The following is a 13,120-nucleotide window of genomic DNA, read 5'->3' as shown; positions in this document are numbered from 1 at the left end:
TGCTCCCTATGCTCCCTGTAGCCGCATCCTAGAGTGACATGGCCCTGGGGCACTATGGCCCCGGCGTTCTTTTTAAAGTCATCACTTCATTCCTGCCATGGACGGGTGGCTCGGGTGGCTCTCCTGCTCCTCCTCTTCCCGTTGTGAGGGGATTTAGCTGTCTGTGGGACCCTCTGCCAGAGGCAGGGGCTGCTGACCAAGTTGTACACTCGCTACCCCAGCATTCTCCCAGCAGACGGACAGTAGATACCTGACTTCTGCTCGTCACACTGAAGAAAGGAAACCGGGGGTCATCTGTAGGTGGTGGAATCACACTGCAGTACAGTCCTTACCCAGGCAGAAGCCCCCCTCTCCGTCCCGCCCCCCTTAATGAGGAAAAGAAAAAGGAGAGTATCTGCTCTCTGCTCTGCAGGTTCTAGGTGACTGCGCACCCTTTCTTTCTTCTCTCTCTCTCTCTCTCCCTCCCTCCCTCCCTCCCTCCCTCCCTCCCTCCCTCCCTCCCTCCCTCCCTCCCTTCTTTCTTTCTATTTTTATTTTTTATTTTTTGAGACAGGGTTTCACTATGTCGCCCTGGCTGTCCTGGAACTCACTCTGTAGACCAGGCTGGCTTTGAACTCACAGAGACCCACCTGCCTCTGCCTCAGCCAGGCGCCCGGCTGCCTGCAGTTTTTTACCATCAGAGTTGGGGTCCCTCACTGCGGACAGGCCTGAAAGTTCACAAGACACCGTCCCATGCATGGGCCCAGCCACGGCGGGAAAAGCAAGGATTTCTGCCCTCCCTGCCTCGATGCAGCAGCCAGGCCCAGGAGCAGATGTTCCGCCAGAGGTGAAGGCCTTTGAGCAGCACAGAACTCAGAGCTACTTCCCTGGCTCACTTTCCCCAGAATGACCTTGAACCAGGGAGAGGAGACGCTGCCACACCCACTGGGTGCGAGGTTCTCCTCAGCTTCTGCTCACACTCTTGCTGCTTAGGTCAGCCTTTGCGTTTGGAGTTCTTGTTAGAACTGGATTTTCTGCCTCTAATCCTAGCAGATCTGCCTCTGAAATGCTGTGATGTCACTTTTGTGTATTGCACATGCAGAGGGAGGCAAGCCTGAGAATCTGGAAACATGATATCCATGTGCATATTCACTGTATGGCAAGTCCCCTTCACTTGGGGGCCCCTGTGTCCTCCAGTGGATATGTGGGGACCCTTTCTTTGTGTAAAATCAGAAGTGAAATTGGAAGCTGCTGTCAGGGGCTGGGACTGCCAGGGGATCTGTTTGTGTCTACACCAGAGTTGTCCCTTTCTGCCTCTCTCAGCTCCCCCATCGTGGTTATTATAATGTGTGAGAGTCTGCTGTCAATGTCCCTGTGAACTGAGAGGATAGGAGATGACATGCTCAGATGCTTAGTGGCATGACATCAGAAGGATGTCACCTTGGAGACACCTGGCTATGGAGAAGGTGATAGACATACTTTGCTTACGTGATGGTAGTAATTGCAGCATGCAGAATCACATGGTGACCTCAGATCTGCACTGGATGCAGGAGCCCCTGGTGGAAGGGATGAGTGTCGGGACCTTTTGGGGCTGGGTTGTGTCACACTTGAGTAACGTAGGTAAACAATACATGCTGCATTGTCCGGAATGTTCACCAATGTCCAAAAAGTGGATCAGCATGATTGTTCAGCCCAGTGGCTTTTCACTCTGGGAGCTTCAAGGACCCCTTCTGAGAGCCAGAACCCATGCCATGACTGTCACCGTTTGGAAGCACAATTATCCACCTATGCACTCAACCCTGCTTATGTAGATTTCATGATGTTGCAACCCCTGCACCCTGATAATAAATGTCTTTAGGGGTGGACTCCTTGCTCCCTCCACCCTGGGAATGCTGCTTCAGATGCTGGATCCAGGTCCTACCCAGCCATCTTGGTCGTCCTGTGTGCATCTTGTCCCCCGTTTTTCTGCTTGCATTAGCTACTTCACACTACCCTCCTCACCTCTCCCACCTGGGCTGTGGTTGCCTCCTTACCTGGTCCCCATTTTCAGTTTTTTTGATTTATTGTTGCGTAGAGACACGGTCCCACTGTATAGTTTAGGCTGGACTGGAACTCCATAAGTAGACCAGGCTGGCCTCAACTGACAGATCTGTCTGCTTCTGCCTCCCAAGTACTTGAATTAAAGGTGTGTGCACCACCATGCCTAGTCCCACTTGCAGGGGTTTGTTGTTGTTGTTGTTTTTCGAGGCAAGGTAATGATTGCAGGGTTTTTGTTTTGAGTATGTATGGATATTTTGCTTGCATGTATGTCTGAGCACTACCTGCATGCAGTACTCACCAAGAGGGCATCAGTTCTTCTGGAATTGGAGTTACAGATGGTGTGGGTGCTGGGAACTGAACCTAGGTCCTCTGTAAGAGCAAGTGCACTCAACTGCTGAACCATCTCTCCAGCCCCCTACTTGTAGTTTCTAACCAGCCTTAACCATCCACTATTCCCAGCCTGGTTCATCTGAGTCTCCTGAATTTGTATTTTCATGCATTTTAGTGATGTATTCACTCACAACTCTGTGCTCTCATTTCATAGACAGAGTGAGGGAGGGGATAGAGTACCAGAAGGTGCAAGTCACTAGGTGGGAGAATAGAATGTGAGCCAGGTTCCTGCCAGGTGCCCAGTGAGAGCTTTCTGAAGGCTAAACCACCAGCTGCCCGAAAGAAATTTAGAAAGAGATAACATTGACATAATTATAACATATTTTAAACTTTTTTAAAATTATTGTTGATGCTTACTATGCTCAAGCCAGAAACTCAGTTTATCATAGGCATGTATAGGAAAAAAACATAGCATAAGTGAACTGGGAGATTAATGTGCTTGCTGGACAAGTGTGTGGGCCTGCGTTTGATCCACAGAACCCACATTAAAAAGCTGGCCATGGTGGTGCAAGCCTGTAACCCCAGAACTGGGGAGGTAGAGATGGCTAGCTCCCTGGGGCTCAATGTCTAGACAGCTAAGCCTAATCAGCAAGCTGTGAGCCAGTGAGAGACCCTGTCTGAAAAAATAAGGTCAGTTCTGAAGAATGACATTTGAGGTCCCCTGCCTTCCCCAGGCACACACACTCGTGTGTGAACCTGCATACCGTGTGCCTTACACTTACTTATCTGCACAGATGTGTGCACACATACACAGATGAAACAGTCTGAAAGGTGTCTTGTGGAGCTGGAGTGTTCTCCACAGGGAGGGGTGCCACAGTCGTGCTGAAGCCCGTATTCAACTCCAGAGGTATTCACTTTCTGTGCAAAACCACCGAACGGCTGGGTTTTAGTACGGTGGATATTTTTCCAACAGGTTTTGCGATGAAATTAATTCCTATCTTTAGAAAATGCCGCCCTCCTGTCCCCCAAGATTGAGGATGTAGGCCAGACAATCAGAGTCATCCAGCGGGGACCAGTCTCCTCTAATGACTTTCCTTTTTCTCAGCCTTCACTGGGGCCTCATGAACGTTAAATCAGAGAGTGCGGATTATGTGATATTTTAATTAATTAAGGGAAACCACATTGCTCTGGTGTCTGCGGCTTAATGAATTCAGGACATGGAGCCCAGCGCCATGCTTGCCACAGTGGCTCAGTGGGGCCAACTCCTCTCCCCTGGAGCGTGAATTCCATTATAGGTCAGGGCTGCCTGTGAGCTCCGACTCGGTGGCCTCCTGGGTGAGAAGTGTCTGGTCCTCACAGGCAGAGAGAGTTCTTGCAGTGTCCATCCCTGGCTGGCTGTAAAGTGCCCGGGAAGATGTGTCAGGCTAGATGTAGACATGGCACCATTTGACAGGAGAGACATGTGTATGTCCACTAGGGTCCTGGAACCAGCGCCTTGTCCGGATGGTGGTATTCATTGTATTTTTCTTATGGTCTCCCTCCTCCATCAGCTGGGATGCATACACTGTGTGTCCAGTTCCCTGCTGCATCCCCGGCACCTAGCACAATCCCCAGGACACAGTGAAACACTTAGTAATTGTGTTGAATAAATGAATGGACCAGCAGGTCACCTTCCCCTTGTTCCCAAGCATGCTCCTCCAGCAAGGTTTCCTGTGTGTTTCCCCACCCCCCACCCCGACAGGTTCTCATGCAGTCTAGGATATATCAGACTTGATATATGGCCAAAGATGACCGTGAACTTAGGGTCCTCCTGCCTCCACCTCTAGAGTACTTGGATTATGGGTATGTATGTGCCACCATGCCTGATTGTATGTGGTACTAGTGTTTCATGCATGCTAAACCAACGCTCTATTAGCTGAGCTATATCCCCAGCTCCAAGGCTCCCTTTTGCAGTAGCTGGCACCCCCACACAAACACACCTAGTTGCCCCAACCAAAGGGGGTACCTTTGACTCTCCTCTTGCACCAATCTGTCCTGGCTGGTCAGGATCTCCCACTACGCCACACCCTGTTCGGGTTAGTGTCACGTGGACAGAGCAACAGTGTCCTACACAATCTGCCCCAAGTCCATTGTCCACATGGAAACAGAGTGATCTTTAAAAATTCAATATGATCCTACCCCTTTAAGACTGCCAGGGTGCCGGGTGGCAGTGGCGCACGCCTTTAATCCCAGCACTGAGGAGGCAGAGGCAGGTGGATCTCTGTGAGTTCAAGGCCAGCCTGGTCTACAGAGCGAGGTACAGGACAGGCACCAAAACTTGCCAGGGCTTCCTAGAGGGGCAGAGTGCTCCAACCCCTGACTACCTCCCTCCCCGGCCTCCCTGCTCCTGTGGGAACAGCCTACCTGTCTCTCCATCTCTGTGCTTCTTACAGGCTCTGGCCTTCCCTCTCCCAGAAAGGCCTGCCCCTTCCCAGTCGCTGTGTCTCCTCCTTGTCACCCACCAGGGTCTTGTGTCTCACTTGTGCTGGGCCTTGCCCTGGGCTGAGTGGAGAGGAAGGGGCCCAGGTTGTGTTAACCCTGCCTAGCTGCTTAACAAATGCTTGGTGGCATCCCAGGAAACCCCCGAGGGCAGACAGGAGCTCCATGTGAGCCGGTGCCTTGTGGGTGCATCTCCCAGGGAACCCCTGAGAGCTGATGGGAGCTCTGGGTGAGTAGTGCCTTGTGGGTGCATCTTCCAGGGAACCCCTTAGGGTAGACAGGAGCTCCAGATAAGTGGTGCCTTGTGGGTGCATCTTCCAGGGAACCCCTTAGGGTAGACAAGAGCTCCAGATGAGTGGTGCCTTGTGGGTGCATCTCCCAGGGAACCCCTTAGGGTAGACAGGAGCTCCAGATAAGTGGTGCCTTGTGGGTGCATCTCCCAGGGAGCCCCTTAGGGCAGATGGGAGCTCCAGATAAGTGGTGCCTTGTGGGTGCATCTCCCAGGGAGCCCCTGAGAGCAGACGGGAGCTCTGGGTGAGTGGTGCCTTGTGGGTACTTGATAAGTACTTTCCTTTCCTCTCGCGGCTCATGACATCTTGGCCTCTGCTCCTGTCGCCCTGTCCTGTAGCTGTCTTACTTACAGACTGAGCTCCTGTAACAGTCTTGTCTGATTCACTTTCTCCCACGGGTCCCAGAGGACTTTTTTTCCTCCTTCAGATCAATGAATGATCTGAGCAAATTAGTAGAAGTGAGGACCACCAGAGGTCAGCCTTGTACCCATAACGACACCAACCCAAGTGAAAGTTCCTCAGTGGCATCGAGCTGATCAGGGCAGGTGGGACTAGAGCACCGGGTGGATTGGGGGCCACAGACTTTAGCTTAGAGGTTTGATCAGATGGGCTCCTAAGTACACCCCTTTGTCTGGCCCCTAGAGCATGCTCATAGAAAACTGACCTCAACAGGCTGTGTATTAAACCTTCTGGAGCTGGACAGATGGCTCCATGGTTAGGAGGAGCACTTGCTGTTCTTCCAGTGGACGCGAGTTCAGTTCTAGCACCCATGTCAGGCAGCCTGTCACTCCAACTCCAGGCATTTGCTGCCCTCTTCTGGCTTCTGCAGGCACCCACACCCACAGGGACATACACACACACAGGCACCCATACATACACATAAATATGCCTTTAAAGAAAAAAGGAAACCTCTCAATCTCCGCCGCTGCTTACTGGAAAAATTAACAAACACACATCAACTGCCTCGCTTTACAGCACTGTTTTAAGGTCAAAGCAGCGTGTGAAGGCGCCCGGCACAGCACCTGACCAAGTGTGAGCATGGTGGGAGTCTGGAAAGGAGGAACGGATGCGTGGATGGCTCCCAAACTACAGCAGCTCTCACAGTTCAAGCTTGCGGGCCACATGCTGGACTGAAGGTTGATGACCAAGGAAACCCCCCTTTCCTTGTCTGAGGGGATGCAGTCTATCCTGGCAGGGGACCCATGACAGTGGGATGTGAAGTGGCCTGTCACACTGTGTCCACAGTCAGGAAGAAGAAACCAATAGTCATGCTCATCCGGCTTTCTTCTTTCCCCCTTTTTAATTTAGTCTGAATCCCCAGGCCTAGCTATGTGTAGGGTGGGTTTTCCCATCTTAGCTATAACGTCTCTGGGAGGCTGAGACAGCCAGTCAGGGTGACAGTGAGGATGAACCGTCATCATAAGAAACCTTCACTACTATGCGAAACGGGGTTGCACTTATGGCTGCAGAGATGGCTGCAATGGCCTCGTAAGAGAAATACATGGAGGACACTGAGCCAGGGTCATGTCCGCCTTAGAGAAATCTCACAGGAAGGGAGTCCCAGGAAGGGAAAAGAGAGACCCAAACAAACCAACAGTCCTCAAGAAGCCATTTCAGCCCAACCCCAAGTCACGGCCATCATTACAAAAGCGAAGGAAGGTGGAGATACAGTTCTGCTGGTAGAGATTGCTTCGCACGTACAAAGCCCTGAACTTGATCCACAGCACCTCTTGACATTGGCTGTGGTGGTGCACACCTAGAATCCCAGCACTTGGGAGGTGGAAGCAGAAATATCAAAAGTTCAAGGGCATCCTCGGCTACATAGCAAGTTCTGAAAAACAAAATCATTTTGATGACAGGTTGTTGAAAAGATAACCAGGGCATAGCATTCACAGGGTACAGCATTCCCTGAGCATTCACAGACTGTAGCTTTCAGGGTATGACATTCACAGAGTGCAGCATTCACAGACTGTAGCATTCACAGACTGTAGCTTTCAGGTTATGACATTCACAGAGTGTAGCATTCACTGAATGTAACATTCACAGAGTGTAGCATTCACAGAGTGTAGCATTCACAGAGTGTGGCACTCACAGAGTGTAACATTCATAGACTGTGGCATCCACAGAGTGTAACATTCACAGAGTGTGGCATTCACAGAGTGTAACATCCACAGAGTGTAGCATTCACAGAGTGTAGCATTTACAGAATGTAGCATTCACAGAATGTAGCATTCACAGACTGTGGCATTCATGGACTGTAGCATTCAGACTGTAGCATTCACAGACTGTAGCATCCACAGACTGTGGCATCCACAGAGTGTAGCATCCACAGACTGTGGCATCCACAGAGTGTGGCATTCACAGAGTTTAGCATTCACAGAGTGTAGCGTTCACAGACTAGCATTCACAGAGTGTAGCGTTCACAGACTGTAGCATTCACAGAGTGTAGCGTTCACAGGAATGGCATTCACTATGAGCAAACTAAAAATATGGAGTGATTTGTAAGCACCATGATCTACAACAACAGAGGACAAGGAAGCAGCTGGGCTTCAGCTTCTGACTTTGACCTGCAGGCCAGGATCTGCCATGACTACTGCCGTGTGTGTGTGTGTGTGTGTGTGTGTGTATAAGCAACAAGAGTGGCAATAAATAGAGAACTCTGAGGAATGAAGCTAGCAAAGCCCTCACAGTGAGGTGGCTGGGTAGAGGTTAGGAGAATGGCAGTGGAAACCCCTAAATGGTATGAATTTGTTCTGGGCAGAAACTACAGCATTTTCCCATGGGTCTTTGCACTTGGTCATCGGCCAAAAGAAATCAAAGAGAAACCCAGAAACGAAGGCCCAGAGACAGTAAAATGTTCAGGAGAAAGAAAAAAATTGAGACAGATTTGCAAATAGAGCTTATTTTAATTTTAAAATGAAATGAATTCCCACACCCTAATTAAGTGTATAATTTGACAGCAAATCGGTACAATTGCAGCATTGTGCAACCATGTCCACTGCCACTGCCCAATTCCACGACACTTTCAAAACCTCCCCAAGAGGAGCCCGATATCCATAACAGTCAATGCCCTATTCCCGCCCCCCAGTCCCTGCCAACCACGGATCTACTCTCTACTACGGATACAGGTTTGGACATTTCAACAGGAAGCTGCCTCCTTTCATTTGGCATTCTGCTTTTGAGGCTCATTCGGGTCGCACCTGGATAATCCATCATTCCTTTTTATGGCTACAGTCAACGGCTTTAAATATGCCTTCTGGAGACTCCTAAGGTTTCCTGGCAATAAACTTGAAAGTCATCAGTGAGGTTGGGACCTGGGGACGAGGTGGGTAGCACTCTGAGCCCAGCCACATCTCTGCTTTAAACAGAAGAGCTTTGATTTAACCACTTTATTTGTGGACACTCATTGGAACACTTCATTTGGAACTCGGGGCTAAAATCAAATTTTTCCATCTGCTGGCTAGATGTTGTGGCACCACAGGACATGGCTGGACCTCCAAGGTGGCCGATCTCAGGAGTTCTTCTCTGGAACCTTGATGGTGACAGTCTTCACCTCCGTGTAGGCTCTAAGCCCGTCTTCCCCCAGCTCCCGCCCGTTGCCGGATTCCTTAAAGCCTCCAAACGGTGTGTGGCAGGTGACGATATTGTAGGTGTTCACCCACACAGTCCCAGCTTGCAGGGCCTGGCTGAAGTATATGGCCTTGTCCAGGTCTCGGGTGAACACAGCCGCAGCCAGGCCATACCTGGTGTTGTTGGCTCTCTCAATCACTTCCTGGATCTTCTTGAACTTGAACAGAGGCTGCACGGGCCCAAAGATCTCCTCCTTGGCAATCCTCATGTCATCCTGCACGTCCCCAAAGACTGTGGGCTTGATGAAGAAGCCGCGATCCCCAAAACGCTCCCCACCGCAGAGAAGTTTCGCCCCCTCCTTCTGACCGAGCCGGATGTAGCCCAGGATTCGTTCAAACTGCTCCTTGTCCACCTGAGGCCCCTGCTGGGTGTCCAGCTCGAAGGGGTTCCCGACTTTCCTCTGCTTGGCTTTCTCCACGGTTCTCTCGAGAAACTCGGGATAGATGGATTCTTCCACAAATGTCCGGGAGCCTGCGCAGCAGCACTGGCCCATGTTGAAAAAAAGGGCCTCGTGGCACTGCTCCACGGCATGCGCCATGTCGGCGTCAGCCAGCACGATGCTGGGGCTCTTCCCGCCCAGCTCCAAGGTGACTCTCTTGAGGTTGGACTCACCAGCCGCTTTCTGGATCAGGTGGCCCACCTCGGTGGAGCCGGTGAAGGCGACTTTATCCACATCCATATGCTGGGCTATGGCTGCTCCTGCCGTGGGGCCATACCCAGTGATGATGTTCACCACTCCCGGGGGAAACCCTGCCTCCTTGATGAGGGAGGCCAAGTACAGGGCAGAAAGTGGGGTTTGCTCCGCCACCTTCATGACCACGGTGTTGCCTGTGGCCAGTGCCGGGGCCAGCTTCCAGCCCTGCATGACCAGTGGGAAATTCCATGGGATTATCTGGCCACAGACACCCACTGGCTCATGCCGGGTGAAGCAGAAATGCTCCCCATCCATAGGGATGGTCTTACCATGCCACTTGTCGGCCCAGCCAGCAAAGTAACGGTACACCTTGATGACTTCATCCAGGTCCAAGACGTAAGACTCCTGGAAAGGTTTCCCGTTATCCAGGGTCTCCAGGGAGGCCAAGTACACGCGATCCCGCTCCACAAGGTCAGCCAAGCGGTTCAACAGCCGGCCCCGCTCTGAGGCATCCATCCTGCGCCACGGGGACCCCAGGCGGAAGGCCTCCCGAGCTGCTTTCACAGCCAGGTCCACATCTGCCCGGTCACCTTCGGCCACATGCCCGATGACCTCGCCTGTGGTGGGGTTCACTGTGGGGAAGGTCTTTTTGCTGACTGCATCACGCCACTCATTGTTGATGAACAGCTTGTTGTAGCGAATCTCTGGGTTTGGGATCGGGTTCGGGAGAGCAGCGGCGGTCGAGTACCAGGTAGTTCTGCCCTGGAGGCAGAGAAGCCGGGGAGTCAAGAGCCGGATGCTCAACATGCTGAGAAACTTGGAGCAGACAGGAAAAAAAAACAAGGTGAACAGGTGAGAGTGGGTGGGGCTAACCAAGGGGCGTGGCCTCCTAAAACACAGGCTGTGGGGTACAAAGGCCTGAATAACTCTCTAGTCTACCCAGCATGTGCCCCTCAAGTCTAGCCCACTCTCTCACCTCTTCTGGGTCTCTTGTCAGATATCACCTGCTCTGCAAAGCCGTTCTTGGTCCTCCTGCTGCTGTGTCTGGGACCTATAGCTGACCTATGGCTCATCACAATTTCTGGATGGAAACTGGAGGTGCTAATGAGGCATGCTAGGCATGAAGCTATACGTACGTGGACAGATAGAACGTTTGAGAAAAAGCCCACGCTATGGAAATGAGGCAGAAAGCACAGTGTCCTCTGTGAACCTTTAATGTTTGAGCAGCTAAACCTCTTCTCTCCAGCCCTGTCTCCTCCTCTTTAGAAATGAGCCGTCCCCTAATAGCCTGCCTCTGCTTCTGCTATAACTGTGTGTTTCTGCTCAGTTCCCTGTCTGGGAACACAAGAATCAGGAACTGGGACAGGGATATAGCCCAGCCGCTAAGAATTCTTCCCTAACACGCACAAAGCCCCGGGTTCAGTCACTGATGGGGCTCATCCCTGTAACCCCACCTTAGGAGGTGGAGACAGGAAGATCAGGAGTTCAAGACCATCATTGGCTACTTAGTGAATTTGAAGACAAACTCTGATACCTGACAGATTCCATCTCAACAAACAACAACAAAAACAAACCAACCTTGGAACACCGGAACTGCCCTCTGGACCCCCACATTATTGTTTCTCAGTCTCATAGGCCACACAGATTTTACATGTGTATGTTAGTACGGTTAAGCTCCTCCGGGGTAGGGATCTCTGTTGCTGTCATTCCATCCACTGCTAGTGTTACAGACCCAGAGGGAAGGGACAGTGAGGAACAGAATTTCCCCCGGAAGCCCCATTCTGTGAATGACAATACCCGGGAGCCTCAGAAGATACTCAGAGTTCCAATGATTTGTATCACAGCTAAAATCTGCATAAGCACACCTCCTGGCCTCTGCTTCACCTTTTCTATAACATTTTAGTGTGGCTACAGGCAAAGCCAAGAGAAACTAAGAACTTTTCTTTCCTTAGTTCTGGCCAAATCTGGCTGGATGCTCTAACTCCCGACTATAACCAAACAAGCACTTGGGAGTCCAAGGCCAGGCTGGTCTTCAGAGACTCCGTCTCAACAAAACAAACCAGCAACACAAACGCTTACTTATCCCTTTACTAATTCTGCTCTCCCATCAGATTCAGGCCTCTGCTTAGGTTTGGTCCTGGTGCCTAGAATTATGCCCGAGACACGGTAGCTACTCAATAGACACACGGAATGACAGGCTAAGGGAACATAGAGATTTCCACAAAGGCCACCGAGGAACTGGCCTGGGACCTGAGCAAGAACCCTAGAGATCTGGGACCCTTTTTCCCTCACCTGTAGAGCCCCCTAGGGTGACGTTGAATGGGGTCTTCCCTGTATAAAATCTGACACACCTCACCCAGGTGGGCATCGGGCTACTCAAGGCCTCGGAAACCAGCCTGGCACAGCCCGCGCCGCACAGTGGGAAGGGGCTGAGTCTTCTGGGGTACAAGTCAATCAGCGGCTGAGACGGGTCTGAGTACTGTCAACTAGCCTCTGAAAACAGCAGACTTCGAAACAACTGCGATAATTCCCTCAACGACTGTTAAGTAGAGTTTCTAGTTCCCACTCAGCTATACAGTTAATCTCTAGCCAGGATAGAATCATTGTGCCTTTTCTGTCTCACCTGAGTCTTGCTCCACCCAGCAGCAAAATATAATTGCACCAGCCTGACCCCTGACCCCCAGCACTTTCCACCCTCTCTCCCATGTGCAGGGAGAGGAACAAAGAATTCATTCAGGAAAGCAAGGCTCCAGCTAGGTCCCTAGCCACACAGAAATCAATGTTGACCCACCCTCTCTGGGGAACCTGGTGTGTGTGTGTGTGTGTGTGTGTGTGTGTGTGTGTGTGTGTGTGTGTGTGTGTTTGTGTGTGAAGTGAGGTTGGAGGAGGGCTAAGGGGGAGGGTGGTCCCAGCTAAAGGATAGCAAACTGCTCTTAGGTCACACCAAGACTCAGCGCTCAGGATCCAAGCTTTGCATATAGTCAAATCGCTGGTCACAGGTTGTCCCACTTTACTCTAAAAAGGACAGAAGAAGCCTCTTACCCTTGGATTCCCAAAAGCCTAAGTTTGCATTTCCTCCCGAATACCAGATGCTCGGTGCCCACTGATCTAAAGGCCTGCAGTCGGGGACCCGGGAACACCCACCTGAGCGGAAGGGTGCTCGGGTCCTACCCTCTCCACTAGGGCCAGTGGCTCTCGCGACAGTGGGCCAGGTGGGCGAGGGTGAAGGAACAGAACCAAGATGAGGTTTGGAAGGTCTGTGTTCTCCCAGCCCATCCAGTGTCCCCCAGGGACAGATAGGAACGGGGAGGGAAAGGGCCCTGCAAATACACCCGGGGGAGACCTGCCTTTCGGGGACCGAAGGGGTGGCGTGCCCCAGCGCGGAGGGAGGGCGGCGGTAGCTACCTGCGGCTGGCTCGGCCTCAGAATCGGAGTCTCAGGATCAAGTCCTAGTACGGTTTAGCGTTCTCGGGTCTGTCCGGCTGCGGTGTGGCCCCGCCTCCGAGCATCCGCTGGGACACCAATGAGGTTCCGCTGCCAGCTAAGCTCCGCCTGCTCCCGGCACCGCCCACTACTGAGGAGACTTGGCCAGGCACCCAGATTTCTCTTTCTCGCCATCCTAGGCCCAGCCTCCTGCACCCTCCAGAGGTCTCTGATTGGTCTCCCTTGAAGTAGGAAGCTCAAGTCTGAGAGCCTAGGGACATTCCTTTGGCAAAGGAAAGAGGGACCCAAAGAGGGC

The 13,120-nt window shown here is 51.8% G+C and overlaps 1 protein-coding gene across 1 annotated transcript; it reads right to left on the bottom strand.

The window, feature by feature from the left end:
• Positions 1–8,003: 8,003 nt before the first annotated feature.
• Aldh1b1 (aldehyde dehydrogenase 1 family member B1) lies at positions 8,004–12,910 on the bottom strand. Its single transcript, XM_006973698.4, has 2 exons — positions 12,787–12,910; positions 8,004–10,197 (listed from the first exon to the last, which is right to left on the bottom strand). The coding sequence occupies exon 2, from the start codon at positions 10,186–10,188 to the stop codon at positions 8,629–8,631; it is 1,560 nt and encodes a 519-aa protein (XP_006973760.1). The 5' UTR covers positions 10,189–10,197; positions 12,787–12,910; the 3' UTR covers positions 8,004–8,628.
• Between the last annotated feature and the right edge of the window lie 210 nt (positions 12,911–13,120).

Source organism: Peromyscus maniculatus, chromosome 2 (genome assembly GCF_049852395.1).
Source record: "Peromyscus maniculatus bairdii isolate BWxNUB_F1_BW_parent chromosome 2, HU_Pman_BW_mat_3.1, whole genome shotgun sequence".
NCBI lineage: Eukaryota > Metazoa > Chordata > Mammalia > Rodentia > Cricetidae > Peromyscus > Peromyscus maniculatus.
The sequence above is the reverse complement of the archived record's forward strand: the minus strand, read 5'-3'. Positions and strand labels throughout refer to the sequence as shown.